This window comes from Photinus pyralis, unplaced genomic scaffold (assembly GCF_008802855.1).
Source record: "Photinus pyralis isolate 1611_PpyrPB1 unplaced genomic scaffold, Ppyr1.3 Ppyr1.4_LG7, whole genome shotgun sequence".
In the NCBI taxonomy this organism is placed as follows: Eukaryota; Metazoa; Arthropoda; class Insecta; order Coleoptera; family Lampyridae; genus Photinus; species Photinus pyralis.
The window spans coordinates 27,970,237-27,988,818 of NW_022170738.1; the positions used below are offsets into that span (position 1 = coordinate 27,970,237).

The following is an 18,582-nucleotide window of genomic DNA, read 5'->3' on the forward strand; positions in this document are numbered from 1 at the left end:
CCCACCAACATCAAAAATTGCATTTTTGACACAATTACGTATATTTTTTAAATTATTTACATAAATCTGTTTTAATTATGGCATTTTCTGTTCAATGAATGAATGAATATCGTTGACCTTTAATTATCCCAAATTCTCATTTCCTTATAATACGCATATGTAAAATAAATGTTTAAACCATGCACACGTTATAACAAATTTTAAGAAAATATTGTTTAGACCTGCCTACCTTCAGCGGTTTTATTTATATTTATTTCATAATCATATACAGTAAATAATTAAGAAAACTGCACCAGAGAAAAATAAAAAATTATACAGGGTGCCCATTATGTATGGAATACAGTATATATCTCGGTAAATATCGAATGTATACAAAATTTGTATATATGAAGGTTGTTTAACATTTGATTTCCCATAATAAGGCAGAATTCAATTGTTTTTATTTCAGAAAACAAATGAGTAACGAAAAACAATTGAATTTTTTTAAATGGCAGTGCACCTTTTGATTAGGCTCATTTGATAGAGATTTTTTTTCTCTTTTCGATGATTATACCGTGAGCTGGGATGTCTCGTATAATACGTTAATTAACAAGGCACACTAATTAAATTAGTAAGTTACTAATGATTAAAGACCTAGCACGTTCTAAAATGTTCTCGAATTCTAATTTGTCTCGATTAAACGATTTCACAAAAAAAGCTCCATTATGCACCATCGGCTGCAATAAAGACAAAGCGGCACAGTTTCTCCTCAACAAGATAAAAAAATCACCTGAAATTACATCCTGGAACTTTATCAGTCGCCGACTAGTAAAGTTTCGAGTCAAAAATCACAAAATCTATTATATTTAAATTTTAATTGTACAGTGTGTCCTATTTTGGTTGAGACTGCATTGTATCTCTGCTATTTTTAAAGATAGAGACCCTGTGTCACTTTTTTTGTGAAACTTGTAATATCACAAACAGAATCAATCTAGGTACGTTTGATTCTGAGATACAGGGCGAAAAAGAAAAGTAAACTTTTTGGGATTGCTACATGTAAGATAGAAAAACCGTAAAAACTGCCTATTTTAGGTATTTTGCGTAGAATCCAGTGGTGTAGGAAAAAATGTTTTGACCACCTTTTGCGAGCTTTGACCGTAAGTTGGTATTTTTTAAATGCAACACCCTGTATACCTTAACGTCAATTCTTTTTCCTGATTACATTGATGTATCACGACATTGATTTTTTTAAATTGTAGGTATAATAGTAAGCCATGGATTTCCCCGATGACATAACTAAGGACCTTGTTTATGGTGTTGAGGATTCCCCGGTGAATTATTGCAATGAGGTTCATTCAATTGTTAGATATGTCCAATTTCTTCTTCTTATTATTATTATAACAAACAAAAATTAGTGAATGAAGTATTCGTAGAACAAGTCAAGAGTAATTACAGTTTATTAGAATACTTTATTATTTAAGAGAACGGAAAACGCGTGTTTATATACGTTTTACATAATTCCAACTGTCATCCAAAATCAGAGCCGCCTACTTGTATTAGGTGTGTTACATCTACATCACTCCTCCCCACTAAGATGAAATGTCCAGGACTCCAGGTTATGCATGCTTGGCCAGGACTGCCATCACGAAGTCTTTGTATTTTTCGGGCAGTTTTCCTGCTGTAGTGCGATGTGGGCGATCGTTGACGTATGGCTGAATTTGTACTTCTTCTTCTGAGAATTCTCCATCGGCATCGTCGAATGAGCTTGTCATGCGGCTTTCGTTTGGATCATCTTGTGGAAGAGGGCTTTCAAGGATCTGATTGTTCTGACACGAATAGGAATTACAATCAAAGTAGTCGTAATGATCGGTTTCATTGTCCTGATGAATTGGTGACACTCGTCGTTGCAGTTGATTCTTGTGCGCCTTAATGATTCGGTCCTTCACGTTGATTAGGAAATTTGTTTCTCCCAGTTGCTTTAGGATAACTCCTGGATGCCACATCCAGTCATTGCCATGGTGCATCTGATAGTAAACTGTCTCTCCGATGCCGAATGTTCGTGCTTTCGCTCCGTGGTGTCTGTTGAACTGTTGAGCCTTTACATTAGGATCACCTTTTCCGTCTGACCGTTCGAGCAAAAGATCGAATTTCGAAGGCATTTTGCGTCCCGTCATGAGTTCAAACGGTGATTTATTGTTGAACGCATTAGATGGAGTTCGGCGATAGCTGCTCAGGAAGATCCTAAGATGAGAGTCGATGCCACCATCCGTCCCTTCAAGTTTTCGCAAAGCCGTCTTGAGAGTGTCAACGAACTTTTCCGCCCTTCCGTTCGACTGTGGATGATCAGCAGCTGAGGTGATGTGCTGAATGCCTTCCGCCATACAAAATTTTTTAAAAGTTTCTGATATGAATTGTGGTCCGTTGTCCGAAACGATCGTTTTGCAAGGACCCCAGTGAGCGAATATTTCAGCCATTGCCTTGACCGTTTTCTCCGCCGTGGTTGAACGCATCCGAATGACCTCCGGCCAACTGCTAAAAGCATCCACTACGACAAGGAAGTAGTCACCTTCCATTGGACCTGCAAAATCGATGTGCAATCGTTGCCACGGTGCTTCAGGTTTCGGCCATGGGTGTAAAACTTCTTTAATAGGCGATTTTGCGTTTTCAGCGCACTGCTTACATCGCTTGACGAAGGTTGTGATTTGATCGTTGATTCCGGGCCAGAAACACTTCTCGCGAGCTAGTGATTGCATGCGTGTTGCACCCGGATGCCCAATGTGAAGTTCTTCGAGTATCTTCTGCTGTTGACTCGTAGGAATGACAGGTCTCTTTCGTCGAGAAAGATGCAACCGTTGATTATCCTCAGTCGGTCCCGGTGAATGAAGAATTCCGCTGCCTTATCATCGGAGATCTGTCTTTTCCGTTGCGGCCACGCAGCTTCGATATAAGTTCTGACTCTTTGGAGGTGTTGGCATGCTGCAGTTTCCTTCTGAAGGTCCTCGACATTGATTGGAACCGACAACGTAACCGAAATCTCTACTTCAGTCTTGTCGACGCCTTCGTCTTCCATAGCGCATCGAATCTCCGCGATAACGACATCCTCGACACCCGGTTTGGCGTGAGAGCTGACGAGTCGAGACACGAAATCAGCGTATACAAAATTGGCGTTTCCGATGTATTTGATGCTGAAGTCATACCCCAGAAGCGTAAGAGCGTAGCGTCTCAGGCGATTCGCTGTGTGAACTGGGATGCCCGTATTCGTAGAACAAGTCAAAGTAATTACAGTTTATTAGAATACTTTATTATTTAAGAGAACGGAAAACGCGTGTTTATATACGTTTTACATTAATTCCAACTGTCATCCAAAATCAGAGCCGCCTACTTGTATTAGGTGTGTTACATCTACATCAGTTGAAGTATAACTAAGGGTGAAGCCTTTACTTCCATATGGTATAACTTAAATATCCCGAGTGAGGAGATGAGAGGAGAGAGATGCCATATTGCAAAACTAAGCTATTCTTAAAAATAAAGAAGGAAAAAGCAAAACAAAAAGGTTCTGCGTTTACATATAGGTAGCGTGTTCCTATTTTTTGTTGCTGAAAAAATCACAATACACAATATTTACACGCGAAAGAGATGCATAGTTAATATCACTATAATCGCGTACCTATACTTGAGATTGAGAGGTTCCACTCTGTATATAGAACCTACGTCAACTAACAATTTTCGAGGTTGATAAAACTGATAATAATACGTGTTAACGCGTCTGGGGACAGCCGAATACTAACAGGAGGAGAAGACGACGTAAAATGGGTTCTTATCCAAGCCTTCGTGTGGTTTGTATCTTGGATAAAGTAAAATTATCTTAGCTAATGACTCGTTTGGTTTGCTTTGTGTCGTGCTCTGGGATTTCCCCGGTGAAAAAACTCTGGTCACATGCTCGACCGTGTTGTGTTATTCCGGGTGGTTTTAACAAACTGAAACGATAAAAAAAATAATGGATAGACAGAACAATTGATTCCTGTCACATTTCAGTAGAATTTGTAAGATTTTGAGTTTTTCATTTAGGAAGACACAAATAAGTTTCAGAACTTGTAAAAATTTTCGAGCTTAATTTTATCGCATATAAGATATGAGTTTTTAAAAATTATTATATTCATGGGCGTTCTTGCACGAACAATCGAATACACTTTGCGAGGTAAAGTCTCGATAATTGGGGCTGGTGGCACCTAAGATTCCGAAAAAACACGGAAACGGTGTTGCGTGCAATCCGTACACACTTACACAGTAGCAGACAATACCACGACTTTTTGTATTCGGATTTTGTTTAAATTCTGCAGCAAAATTGATTCGCGTTTTGATTGTGATTTTGAACTTAATTGGCGGAAATAATTCGTGGGCCCGCGTTTTGATTGGTCTACTATTTTGCCTATTTGCCTCACCCTAGATACCATACCAGACATTAGCTAAGATAAGCATCTATTTTACTTTAGCCTGGATAACAGCCATTCAATATTACCTCAGCTTGTTTTTCGAATGCATTTGGTAAACAGATTCCTAATTGCATTTGTAATTTCTATTAGTATGCGGCTGTGTACGGACGCGTTAACACGTCATCGTCTCCTAAAGTTTACGCGATTATAGTCATGCAGACGATACTTTGACCTTAGCACCGGCAGTAATAATGGGCCACTCTGTATATGGTATAGTTTCGATCTAAGTGCAAATCTGGTCGGTTATTTAGGAATAAACACAAAGTTGCTTTATTTTACTTGAATTTGTATTTCCGTATTTGTATTTCCTTTCAAAAATTTTGTTAGATTGTTTCGTTTTAATTTTATCGCTTTCGTAAATTATACAATTTGGATAAAGTATTGCAAGTAATCTCCAGAATTCAAATTTGGGAATATAAAATGACGAGAATCATTGCGGTTTTATTTAGGAAACCCAAAATCGGAAATTTTCTCTGCAGTCAAGCAGCATGGTTGTCTGATGGCGCAAAGTAACGATTTTCAGAAAATTGCGAAAATGAATGGCAATAGTATTGAAGTTAACGTAATCTGAAAGAAAAGCTCGAGTAAGTATTCAAATATTTATTTGCTGCTTTTCGAAAAAGCTGCACGATCGCGCGAAATGAAATTAGTGGCGGCGAAGAAAATGCAAGTAAGTTATTTTAAGCGTCGACAAAGAAGTGGTTCAATACCGCCAGAAACAAAGGAAGGATAATTTCGTCGTAGGACAATTTCGAACAGTTGAAGCTGGGGATGGTCGGGTTTTTATATGCAGCGTGCACTACACAGGGTTTTCTAAGTACTCGACCGGTCGACGCCGGCATCGTTACGTCACTTCGTAGCGCTCGGAGGGTGGCGTCGGATCAATGCGGACGTCGGGACGCGGGAGGAGCCCCACAGGATCTTTATGTTTATAATTCAATATGCGATCCGCAAAATAAATAACTGAAAGTGTTTAAATTGCGGATGTGTTTTCGCATGCACGTTATTACCGGTTGATGATTTTCGCGTACGCGCGGAAACGTAGCGCCCAAATACCGTTACGCAATTTCTACGTGCGCTAATCACCATCTCGTTCCTTATCATTTGCACCTGCATCTCTCGTGGTCCTTCGCCAATCCACTAATGAGAAGCTGTCACGCCAAAAAAATAGGCAATAAAAAAGTTGGAGGATTGTGATTAAACAAGAAAAACTACCTTCGGGGGAGAGTGGATGGTTAATGGCTCCTTCCAGACCAGCCAACTGGCAGATGTGAAACCACCTGCTTTAATAACAGCTGGTTAGGCCCGCGCCCTCGATGTGTATTTTTTTACGTGCGCGCAGCCAAAGATCGCTTTTTAATTTTTTAACTGGACGTTCAACTCTCAAGTTTGTCCTTACGAAGTCAAAGTCCCTACCACAACGGAAATATCACATAACATTCAGCAGCTGAATTGAATTTAAAACTAGATAAAATGACCTTAGGTACAAGTTGGATATTACGAGAATACTAAGCGGACAAAAACTACTCAATTTTCTCTTTTGTTCAGGGAACAGGTTGAGAATCGCGTCGAATATACCTGAATCTTCTGCTTTACGAAGGTCGTGACAATTACTTTAAGTCGTAAAGGTTGTGAACAAAGCACGGCATCGAAGTCCATAGAACCAACATGAAAGCATGCGTGTAACGTTCCATTTTCAAAATACCACCTGGGTTCGTTCTTCTAAAGTTAAAAATCTGTGAAAGTTGTAGAATTCTTAACCAAATACCCCAAATTTCCAGGCAATAGAAGTCACCTGCAGTGGTGTGTATCAAGGGTCGACATGTGGACCCATATTGTTCAGCATTTCCAAAGATACCTAAAATAACCTAAAAAATAGAAATTCTACACAACCCATGTAGGTATAGTAAAAGGGTACTTTTAGCGTTATTATATTATATCGACCGCTGGCGTGCGGGGTAATAAGTACAAACAGGCCTTTCTTGATGACTTGAACTCGTACCACTCAATTGAAAACTTGAAAAGTTGGAGTATGCCTATAATTCAAAAAATTAAAAAATTTCAACGAAATTCAAGAAGCTTTCGGATAAAAGTCAAAAATTCAAAGAAAACTAAAAATTTATCAAAATTAGATAAATTTGAACTACAGATGCGTCTAATAAAATCAAATGTGCGTTAGGTATGTAAGTTATAATTGCGGGAAAAAATGTAAAGAAGAAACGCGAATTATTTGGGAAGTAGCTCCCAAACGCATTAAACCATTAGTTTATTTGGAAAAATGTTTCTGGTGGTCTGTATCCATCTAAACCTCTCAGAAAAAGTAATAAAAGAAATCTCTCTGCATGAATGGCTATGCGACATACGTGCGACACAGTTTTTAATACCAATTCCTAATTAGAAAATGACCTCACAACTTAAATAAAATACTGCAAGTATTTCTGCGTCATTTATCAGGATGATAACATTACAGCTACACTTCGCTTCCGTGGGAAAGGTATGGCGGTACACAGCGACAGAAAGACTAGGTTTTATCTCACGAATCCGGATGACTTGATTGCGACCCGTATTAATAACCGGACGTGAAGTGAAATAAAAATCTGGAACCAGATTCGTAGCGCGAAAAGCCTGTTCTGTTTGTCTGGGAAGGTACGAATAAATACGTCTTGGCTCTTCTCTAGTTGAAAAATTGAGTGCGCGACGATTTAGATTGATTTTCGCGTTGAATAGAGAAACTAATTCTAGTCCTTTGGAAAATTACAAGCACGGTATGGACAATTTCTTAAATAATTGTCCATAAATCAAGATTCGCAAATGCAAATGCTTTGATTGCAATAAGTAGTTCAACTTTGAACCATTTTTCCTGACATTGTTCTTCGTAATTATAAAATGAACAATGCACAAAATTCATCACTCTTTATCACATAGGTTTCCGAAGATAGACGTCCAGGAGGATTTTTGAGTTTGTCCGTGCAAAATATCCAATGATATCGCATACGTGAAGTTCTTCCCTATTTTGAGTGCAAAACCATTTTGGCGGTAGACAGGACCATCATAAACATTTGTGCCAAATAAAGCAGTGCTACAAATGTTAAGGGACAATGCCCACAATTTGCGTTTCTTCATTCAATTTTTTGTCAGCAAGAGGAAGCCGAGCCCTCACAGTCTCCTGAAGTTGAAGTAAAAAAACTACTTTATGCTTCTGGGGGAATAGAAACAGAAGAAATGAAAAATGATTTTGATTACACAGAATCACACAGAATGATCAGAGAACCTCGGCCCCAAAAGATAAGAGATTAAGAAAACTCGCCCTTGAAAAAACATGCTATGAACTGAAATTTGTAGTTTCTGCTGCTTATGGAAAAAGGGGCATGGTAAATTAGTCTACGTAGACAGACTTTCCTTTTCTTATTTAGATCATATTTTTGTGCGCCATACCCCCCCCCCCCCCCCCATACCCCTCGGTGCTACGTTCTACCTCAACGCATTCAGCCATCATGGGAGCCCATGATATTTTTTTTTTAGTAACAGCACTACATATTTTGGGAAAAGAATGTAGAACTGGGGGGTCTGGAATATCCCCCAGGAAAAAAGACAGATTCAACGTTGCTTTTCTTAGATTATATTTTCGTGCGAATTCCATACCCCCCGAGACTAGCCGGTGCTACGTGCTCTCCCAAAATGTTCAGCCCAACGGCTCCTATGACATTTTTTTTATAAAGGATCAGAAAGAAGAATGCAGAACCGGAGGGGGTGGGGGGTATGGTATACCTCTCAGGAAAAGAGACAGACTAAATGTTGCTGTTCTTATAATCGTCATATTTTCGAGATCTGGACTCATCGGTGCTACGTTTCCTCTCCAAACGTTCGACCTTAAGGCTCCCATGACACTTTTTTTTATAAAGGACCATCCAAGCTTCGTAACTTCAAAGTGCTATCTTCGTTTAGATGGTCACTTTCTAAGGGCTAAAAGCGCTAAATATTTTGGGAGCAGAATATAGAACCGGAACTGGAGGATATGGAAAACCCCCGGAACAACAGACAGATTGAACGTTCCTTTTTTTACAATTATCATAAGAACATATTTTCGTTATCTGGAGAGTATCCACACCCACCAGGCCTCCCGGTACTACGTTATCCCTCAAAACTGTCAGCCTTAAAGCTCTCATGATACTTTTTTTTATAAAGGACTATCCAATCTTCGTTTGAATAGTCATTTTTAAAATACAGATTTAACGTTCTTTTTCTTAAAATTCCCCCAGCGCTATGTTCTCCCTCAAAACCTTCAGCCTTAAGGCTCCCAAGATATTTTTTATAAAGGGCCATCCAATCTTCGTTTTGATAGTCACTTTTAAGCGCTAAAATTTTGGAGAACGAATGTACAACCCAATATCCCCTCAGGAAAACAATACATATATATTCGGTTCGCTGGGAGGTATTCCATACATAAAAGATCATCCAATCTTCGTTTGGAATTTTGGATGGTCACTTTCCAAGAGCTAAAAGCGCTAAATATTTTGAGGGAAGAATGTAGAACCGAGGGGTATGGCATCCCCCAAGCAAAAAAGACAGATTTAGAGTTCATTTTGTAATAATTATCATAAGATCATATTTTCGTGTGCTGGGGGTATGGCCAGAGCTCCCGGTGCTACGTTCCCTTTCAAAACGTACAGCCTTCGGTTCAGCCTTAAGGCTCCCATGAGATTTTTTATAATATTAATAATAATAATGATGCCCTTTATTTGCAAAACAATGCTATTTATAAAGGGCTTCGTTTTGATGGTGCTAAACATTTTGGGGAAAGAATGTACAACCGGCCCCCCCCCCACCCCAGGAAAAAAATACATATATTTGTTCGCGGGAGGGGGGGGGGGTATTCCATACATAAAGGATTATCCAATCTTCGTTTGGACTTTTGGATGAATACTTTCCAAGTGCTAACAATTTTGGGAAAAGAATGTAGAAAAGGGGGGTCGAGGGTATTCCGCGAGGAATTCCGGAAAAAGACACATGCACAGGCCTCCCGGTGCTACCGGAGACTTCGGGTTTTCGCTATTGATAGCTGGTATGTTATTCATAATTTACAGTTGTGTTACGTGGCAACACCCACGAGTGCGTTTTGAAACATTGAAACAAAACCAACGCTCTTCCTACTTCCATATTCGAAAATGGGGCTTCTTCGACTAGATTTGTTTTTATTTTGTGGATAATACAAGGACTAAAAGAAACAAATGCTCCCTACGAAGCTATGGCGTAAATGATAATGTTATGTGATAATTACGTAAAAATAAAGGCGGGTAGAAGGACCAAAAATATTTTTTCCAAATAAATCACAGACTCATGATTCGTTTAAGAAGCATTTCTTCTGTAATGGTTGCCCAAGAACTATAACGGATAGAATCGTGGAACAAACTTTGGGTTATAAAATTGAGCGCAGCAAGTAAGTATTTGCAATTGTGTAAGAAACGTTGGTAAAACCCCCTTCTGGCTTTTAATTAAAGGATAATTCAGGTTGGAGTTTGGTGGCGCGATATTGCCAAACTGGAACAGCTAATCTTCCTATTAATGGTAAGATTGTGTACCATGCCATTATGATTAAAAATATTAATGTTAAAAAATATTTAATCAGAGTATACAAAATTAACAAAGCAGTAATCTAATTTTAGAAATTTTTAATCATCTACGTAGAACTTTCTACTTCATATACAATTAAAGGAAAATTCAAGGTTATATTAAATGTGTAAATTTGCACTATGCATAAATAGGTACTACATACGAGGAAGTAAAAACAAGTTATCGTTGCGACTGCATTCTTGTAAACTCATAAGTAGAACATAACGCAATTTTTATAGTAATTCGCAATTAGAAATGTCATACGTTGTAAAGTCAAGGATTCCCTCCGTACGGACGAAAGTGCGAAACAGGAAAACTGTAACTTTGATATAAATCACTGGTGATGATGCTCGCGCATTTTTGATACCAATCCAAATGCCAAACGCGATGAATAAATCAGGTAGCTGCAGCACGTGGAGAAGAAAAGGTTGGCCAAAAACTACGAATGGAGGTTATTACCCAAAGTACGTCAGGCTCGCACTTTGAAATTGTAATCTAATCTAACGACGACGCGCTACCAGTTTACAGAAAACAGAGAAGCGATAAATTAGAAGATCAACGTTAGAACTGTGGAAAGAACAAAAAAATATTGTGGGAACGTACGATTTGGAGAATTTCCGGATACACTTTTATCTAATCTTCGAGCGCACAACCAATGTAAATTTTGACCTTCCGTGGTATACACCAATTATAATCTTATCAATAATTATATGAAGCCACGATGTGATAAATGGGAAATAAATGGCTATTATACCAATATACTATTGGAACAGTCAGAGTCATGCGACCATGAACAAATAAACGTCATTTGAGTTCGTCCGTGAACTTTGAATGAGAAAGTTGGTCCCATATTTCCCAAATTCTAAAATAAAATCGGTCGCTGCACTGAGCCTTGAGACACCCCAACCCCTACTGTTTATAAGCGCACTGCCTTTGCTGGCAGATCCTGGGTGCTATAATGCAAATTCACAAAAGTGGACACGTTTGTGTTATCTCACGATTAAATGGTAATTATCTGATATGTTCATGTAAATAAACTGTTTTTGAGGACTTATACTATTTATACATCAACCATTGAATTGAGAATTGACAGAAAATCGATTTTTTTGTAGTACAGAGCAAATGAAGGTTGCACATCGCACATTTTACAATCGTTTTCCGAATTTGTCCACATTTCAAAACATTTCCTAAATATTTCAAAAAAGATTTAAAAAAAAATTTTATATTCCTCGGTAGGGAGGTCCAGGTTGGGGGCTGTTATTAAACGAATACAGCTGCTACTGAATTAAATTTATTCTCCCTAAACGTTTTAGTGTGTGTGTACTACAGGAAGGCCTACAATTAGCAGTAAATTTAACCCGAGCAAGAGCAAGTTCGAGTATATTGCCCTTCCTGCTGATATTCACGGAGCGTATCGGTCGTTGTAAACTATATCTCTCACCGGCCGCAAAATAAAACTTGTTTTACTATTACAATATTTCTGTTTTAAGTTCTCGCGTCACACGCTCGACGATAAAAAAAACGAAATCATTAAAAACAACACTAATGGCAGGAAAATCGCCGGTTGTGCAAAGCTTACTACTTACAAATTAGAAGTTACATTTGCGTTTAGCGTATATCATTTCAAAGTAAAATTAATTCGTGAGCACAATGAGATTACGCCATTTCCGTGCATCACGTTTCGCTAGGAGCATTTTGACCAACAATTTTTTGCAAAAATCATCGGCACTCCTTAAAAAATATGTTATTGATATAAAGAGCTTAAAATAGTACCTTTTTTAAAATCACAAACTTTTTTTAGTTGAAATTTTTAATTCAAGTCTTACACAATGACTTTGTTCATCGCTTCTGTCCGTTTGGTTTAAAACTAATTTTAGGGAAATTGATATAGTCTTGATAAATAGACAGCTTGAAGCAACAGAGTGGTATTAGTACAGTAAATGATTATGAAGTTATTAGAAATTAGTCTTAGTGGATACAAATAAGTGTGTAAAAAAAATTGGGCCGTGGAGCCCAAAAAAAAATTCATTGCAAATTCGTATTTCTATAATTCATTTTTTCCTGTCAAATATTTGACAGCTCATTTAAAGGGATATCCTGGTTTGGTTTAAAAAAACCAACATTCCTAGATCAAAATCCAAAATCTTAAATGCTCCTGTTTAGTTAGAAGATTCAAGTAGAAAGTCTCTGAAAATTATTAGGTAATCGTATAAATGTGCGGGTATTGAGGCCAACATGCCAAAAATTACTTTCCCCTTCCACTCTTCTCTGGAAAAAATGAAACTTCCAATAAAATGTGTAAATAATTCTACAAAGCGAACGTGTCTTTCGATTGATCCGAAACATCCAAATAAAGGCGACTATTATCTTTATTTGACGTAAATAAAATGCGAAGAAAACGGTAAATCTGAAGGTTACCACGCAACTGATTCACGCGAGTTATTTATCTTGCGGTCGGTTCGCCAAATAAAATGTGTACTTGGTATATCACTACGAGATAGTCCAGTTAATCTCGTTTCCCAGTAGATACCTCAAATTCAGTAAATTTCTGTCGAGAAAAAAATAACTGAGGTACACCTCATCTCCTGATTAACATATCAAAAATGCATCTCCGAAAATGACAGCTAATATTGTTAATTTATTAAAAAAGATTGAAAATTCGCAACACTGATAGTTCTACTGCTCGAGGAAAAAAATACCATTTTCTAGGAAAAATTAATTTTTTTCTCGATTTTTTGAGAATCTGATTTCCAAGGAAATTTATTAATTAATTTCCTACCAGTAACGCCGCCATAGGGTATATTTAAATTTGCTGCTGCGGGCTCGGCTGCGGGTCGTCTGTACTGTCAGGCAAAATCATGCTACGCCTCAAGTTTTTATGCAACAAAAGTTAGCTCCCCCAACTGGTCAAAATCTAAACATTTTTTGAGTAAATGACACAGGATCTCATTTTCTGAGTAAATGATACAGGATCTTAGAGGCCTCGGATCATCATTCCTTTACCGTGGCGTATCAAACTTACGAGGGTTATCCAGAAAGTAGCAGACGTTTTGAAATAAAAAATTTTAAACTTGTAAAGCAAATCTCTTATTATGTACATTTAGGAGCTACACTATTGGGCTATTTATCAACACAAACGCCATTCAAATTGAGGCACTTATCATAGCGTGGTACAAGTGTTTTGATTCCCACTTTTATAAATCCGCCGCCTGAGATTTTAACCTGCACTGGTAACGCTGACATGGATGGACAGTGATGCCGAACTTCACGCCGGCGATAACCAGTGGTTAAAGTCTCAGGCGGCGGATGTATACAAAGTTGAAATCAAAATACTTGTACCACGCTATGAACGCCTCATTGAGTGGTGACTATGTTGAAAAATAGCTTCCAAATGTATATTATAATAAAAGTTGTTTCGTACACTTTCTTAATTTTTTATTTCAAAACGTCTGCTACTTTCTGGATAACCCTCGTACTTTTTTGATTGAAGGATAGAAACCACTTATTTTTTATGTACCATAATCATGTACCCTACAACTTCGCCGCTATATCCACTTTTCGTTAAAAATTTACCGTTAAATCTAATAGCAGACAATATGATCCTTGAATATCGTATGATTGCTGAGGAAGGAATAAAAGAAAACAGCCATAGTGTATGACTCTTGTGGTTGTAGTTCCCAAACATTTTGCACCCTCGCAACGCAACACTAAAAAGAGATTTTTGCGGATTTTAGCATGTGAAAATATCACAAAACAAATGTAATTCTTTATCGGTTAACGAAGAGGGTTACTTATTTTTTTGATAACGATTTATATTGGAAAGATTTTTAACTTGATGAAAGTAGAGAAATTATGAAAACTGCAGAGAGTGGGTAAAACCCTTGGACTTAATAAGTATTTAAAACAACAAATAGAAAATACGCCCAACGAGAGTACGTATATAAAACGCAAAATACTTCAGAAAAAAATATTTATTTAAAATACAAAATAGCTCAGAGAAGAGGAAATAAAACACATAATAAATACAAAAAAAAGTCTTTATTAGGTACTGCTGGAATTATCCTTGTGGGCCGAGATCTGACGATGACCACGCGTTAATGAAAACTGGAAGAAGGAAGTAAAAGATAATAGTACCACCATCAATACTTCATAACAGTGCAAATAATAAATAGACATACACATAATTGCTAATATCTCAACCGGACAGCCTGTCCATAACGAATATATAATAATAATACAATAAAATGTCATTAATGGGAAAAGATATAATCGTGTTCAGCGGTTTGGAATTTTTCTAAATAAAATCAGTAAATGAATAATGACTTCGTCACATTTTGGACACACAAAACAGCAGTGGTTAACAAAAAGGCATCAAGTGCACTTCTTGGACAACCTATCCAACCAATGCGTTGTTCTCAACGAAATCGGGGAGTAATAAGATTTTGACTCTTGTTTCAGGTACAGAGGCAAGCGATAGTGTTTATCTTATTCCGTATTTCAGATTCTACAGCTTTTTTTTTCACAACAGTTCTCCGTTATCTGCATTCGCAACTTTTATAATCCTGTCATCAACAGGTTCTGGAAATTCCAAATTTTCTAAATTGTGAAGCACATATTTTGGAATTACATACAGTCAAGCTAACTGGAAAATGTCGTTTTCTGACCATGCGTTTTCGTTCCAAAATGTTTTGTGTCTAATGGAACTTTAGTGTAGGAGATTTTTAGACTTAGTTATTTTTAACAATATGGTCTTGTAATTTTTTTTTGGAATTTGATTAAAAAGTCCTTTTTGGTTGTTTGGAAAAACTTTCCCAGTAGTAAACATACGACTCTTGAGAGGGAATGGTCCAAATGGTGTTTTCAATATACGGAATAATCATTTCCTAGAGAATGCGAGCCAGCCTTGAACCACGTGCTGGATTTTGTTAATGAATCGACAAATAAAGTGACGTCATTAAAGATGTTAAAGGTCGAGTTACTGCAAAAGAAGAAGAGCTGAGGTCCCTCAACCATTGAGGGCGTGAGCTTTTGGCTTTGTTTTCAAATGTAACAAAAGATCAAGGTCGGTTTGTTCTGGATTTGAGGTAAAAATTCTTTGTTTGAAAAACTTACCAAACAACTCCAAAAGCACCATAGCCGATGGGTCGATCTGGTTGTACTTGTTCCTGGGTATGGGCCGGCGCGGCGGCATGTTGGGGATGGTAGTAAGGCTGGGCGGCGTGGAGGCCACCCTGTTGTCCTCCGGCGGTGGGGCCTGCAGCTCCCTGCATGAGGCTCATCGACACAGACATGGACACTCTCGAGTGGCGGCTCGGGCCGACCACAGCCATCAAATATTGCACCAGTTCGCTTGATTAATTACCAATTTCCACCGTAAAACTTGCACTCATTTGTTTATTTCCAAAGTTCATTAGCACTGCAGTTGACGCACAGAGTATTTATACTAATCGATGGATTATTATCACAACGTGTTTTTCGTGAGCTGGATACGTTTTTAAATTAAAAAACTGCACGGCTTTTCACACTCATACATCAAACACGAACTAACCTCAAATTTAATTATGATGGAATTAAAGCAAACATTTACATCCAATTCTTTATTACACACAAATTATTCACGGTAATATTAAACTGTTTAACAATAAGATATTTTAATGACACTAACTTTTGTAAAAGGATTCACTACCGAGAGAAATACGTCGACTTTTCGGGAATTAAAATTGCACAGGTTGAAAGTTTGAAGGGGATGATTTGCACTATTATATGAGAGTGTGTTACAAATTAAATTAAGATAGGAAAAAAATTATAAATAAAGGGCAAGGTTGTAAAATTTGTTAAAAGAGTTCGTTACAACCTCCTCCACGACTAAAAACCAACTAAAAACGATCGTGTACGAGTGTGAATTTGCGGCCAGAAAAAGCGCGCGCTTGCGCGTACGCACCCTCGGAACAGCTGACTTCGGCTCAATAACAAAAGAGCATCGCTTGGTGCGTGGAGGCCGTGGAGGGAGAGAACATGAATAACATTTCAAACAATGCGTTCAGGAAGAATTCGTTTTTGGAACATTTTCGGTTATTAAATTGTCGCATTTAGTAAAATTCGTTGTAATGTCATTAAAAAGGTTTCTAATAAAGTATCTAAATACCCGAACTGCGCTTTGTCTTCTCTTTGTCAACGTAGGACAATAGGACAGGATATTATTGTCTTTTATTTTTATACCTGCATAGTCTCAAACTTAGAAAGTTTAAAATGCTAATAACGAAATTTGAAACACTTTTCCTGTTCATAAGTTAAGTAGCAATGGCATAAATTTGCAAATATGCTTCCGCAAGCCCCTATCCATTTTTGGGTGTTAAAACGTCTTTTATTAAGTTACACTAACTTTCAATATTAATAGCAGGATGAAATTCAGTTATTGGAGGCAGCTGCGAATTAATTTTATTGTTATAAAAAGTCGGATGCCCAACCTCTAGTTGGAGACAGTGCCGATTTTAAAAATTCACGGAGCCTTGCGATATGGAGGAGACTCCTCGATGGCGATAGACTTGCATGATGACCCTTTTGCGCATCTTCAATTTTCGAAGAAGAAGCGGGTAACTGTTCTTACAAAACGCCGGTTGCAGGCTTATCACAAGACCGGTCCTTTGACGTTCAAATAAAGAAATCGTCCTGTTCCTGTAGGAAACACGCTTTACCAATTACCAACCCCGGGATGGTGAAGGTAGATATATCTCTCTTATTAAACCACCAAACGGAAATGTTAACTCTAAGGCAATACTTACCCCTCGGACATATTGACGTTCTTGGCTTTTCAATGAGCGATACGTTAGAAACGTATTCAACTGGAGCTTCAAACAAATCTTTGGATACCTCATGGACGACACCACCCTTTAGTGTTCCAGCTACAAGTAAATGTTTCACAAATTCTGCGAAACCGGATTGTCCTGGTTCACTGCTTCTGGATGTTCCTCGGGCTCGTTCTGTACACCACGTATGCAGCGAACCGATTTACATGCACTACCACCGCTTTTCCTCGTGGTAGTTGGGTCGGGTGGTTTTATTCGATCATATATATATGCCGGTTATTCTCTTCACCACTGTAGCTTATCCTTCCCAAGCATGCCTAATGCACCTTGCCCTAAGCATTAAAACTGCGCCCCTTAAATTACCTTAAAATATAAATCAAGATACGAAGAAGCGCACCACCATTTTCAGTAGGGGAATTTTTTGTGCACCATTAGAACCTAATGAAATCGGCTCGCATTCGGAAACACAACTTTTAATCCGGCTTATATTCAATAGCACCTGATCCTTGAACTCGTAGAAGTGACAGGTACTTCCTTATTGACGTATTCATACGTTCTACCATTCCGTCTGACTGTGAAGCATGGTTCTGGTCTTGCAAATGCCCAATAGTTGGCCAGAAGCTTTAAAATATACCGCCGACTTCGCCCCCGGTCAGAGTGTCGTTCCAGGGGTACTTCAGATCTGTTAAAAAGTTCTTTTACCAGAACGTCTGCCATAGCTGTTGTCGCTCCTTGATTTAGTGCTTCATGCCCATTTGCTGATTTACCACTAAGATGTATTTGTTTCCAGAAGCTGCTCTCCGAGTTAGGAGGCTTGCAATATCAATAGCTATTTTTTTTAATTTGCCGCACACGTTTTATTGCCCCATCTTAATAAAGAAGCTTTTTTTAGAAGCAATCTTCCCTTCCCAAGCATTTTAAAGTGGCGGAGAGCTCAAAATGTGCACACAATTCCTATTTAAAATACCGAAGATCCCACTGCCGCATCATTCGTTAGGGGCAAGGGGCTGCATGACTTTTGTGTCTAATGTATTGGTGGAGGCACCCATCGAGCACGTCCCCGGGTGGCGGATGGAAGTGACGATTATAATAATCTGTTCAAATTAATTATAGACAACGAGCGACAAACAGACGGACAGACTGAAAGTCCTAATGACAAAAATTTAATCAGTTAGTCCCTTGACCATTGTCCGCCTACATTGAATAATAATTTCTTATTCAATGCTATTAAGTACTGAAAACAGAATTCGAAAATTCGAAACCGTTCGTGAGTTATAATGTGTAAAGATACGGACGGAGGAACAGAGAGTCCAAAATCATGAACGAGTTCTGGGTCGCTCGTTAATAAGTGGCTCGCAGGAACTAAAACCCAGATATAGCCACCAAGATTATTACTGTGGACCAATTCCTCTCCAAGTCAAGGTGTTAGCGACTTTTCCTTGGACTGCAGTGCCGATAACGGTGCCCGTCGGATATCGAGCGACCTTCGAGAGAGGACAATGGGGGACTTTCTGTGGTAACATAGCGGATCTTCCGGAAGTTCAAAAATTTCGTAAGATCCTTTTGAAAGACCCGGGACAAAAAATGGCTTCCATGCGGAAAATATACTGGATGGGGCAGTGAAACGGGCGATTTTAAAACAACTGTTAAAAATTAAAGAACGCTCTATAAGAAAAGTTATTTATGTCATTTAA

General features: G+C 38.2%; 1 protein-coding gene across 7 annotated transcripts in view; it reads right to left on the minus strand.

Moving 5' to 3' along the window:
- Positions 1-15,962, minus strand: part of LOC116177299 (serine/threonine-protein kinase NLK) — an 87,291-nt gene extending 71,329 nt beyond the window's left edge. For 4 of the 7 annotated variants that reach the window (XM_031496233.1, XM_031496232.1, XM_031496237.1 and 1 more), the window contains exon 1: positions 15,195-15,962. In XM_031496233.1, coding sequence (XP_031352093.1) covers positions 15,195-15,412 — 218 coding nt within the window. In that variant the 5' untranslated portion in view covers positions 15,413-15,962. The remainder of the gene's footprint in view (positions 1-15,194) is intronic. The other 3 variants (XR_004146647.1, XM_031496234.1, XM_031496235.1) reach the window with 1 other exon arrangement.
- Positions 15,963-18,582: the final 2,620 nt, after the last annotated feature.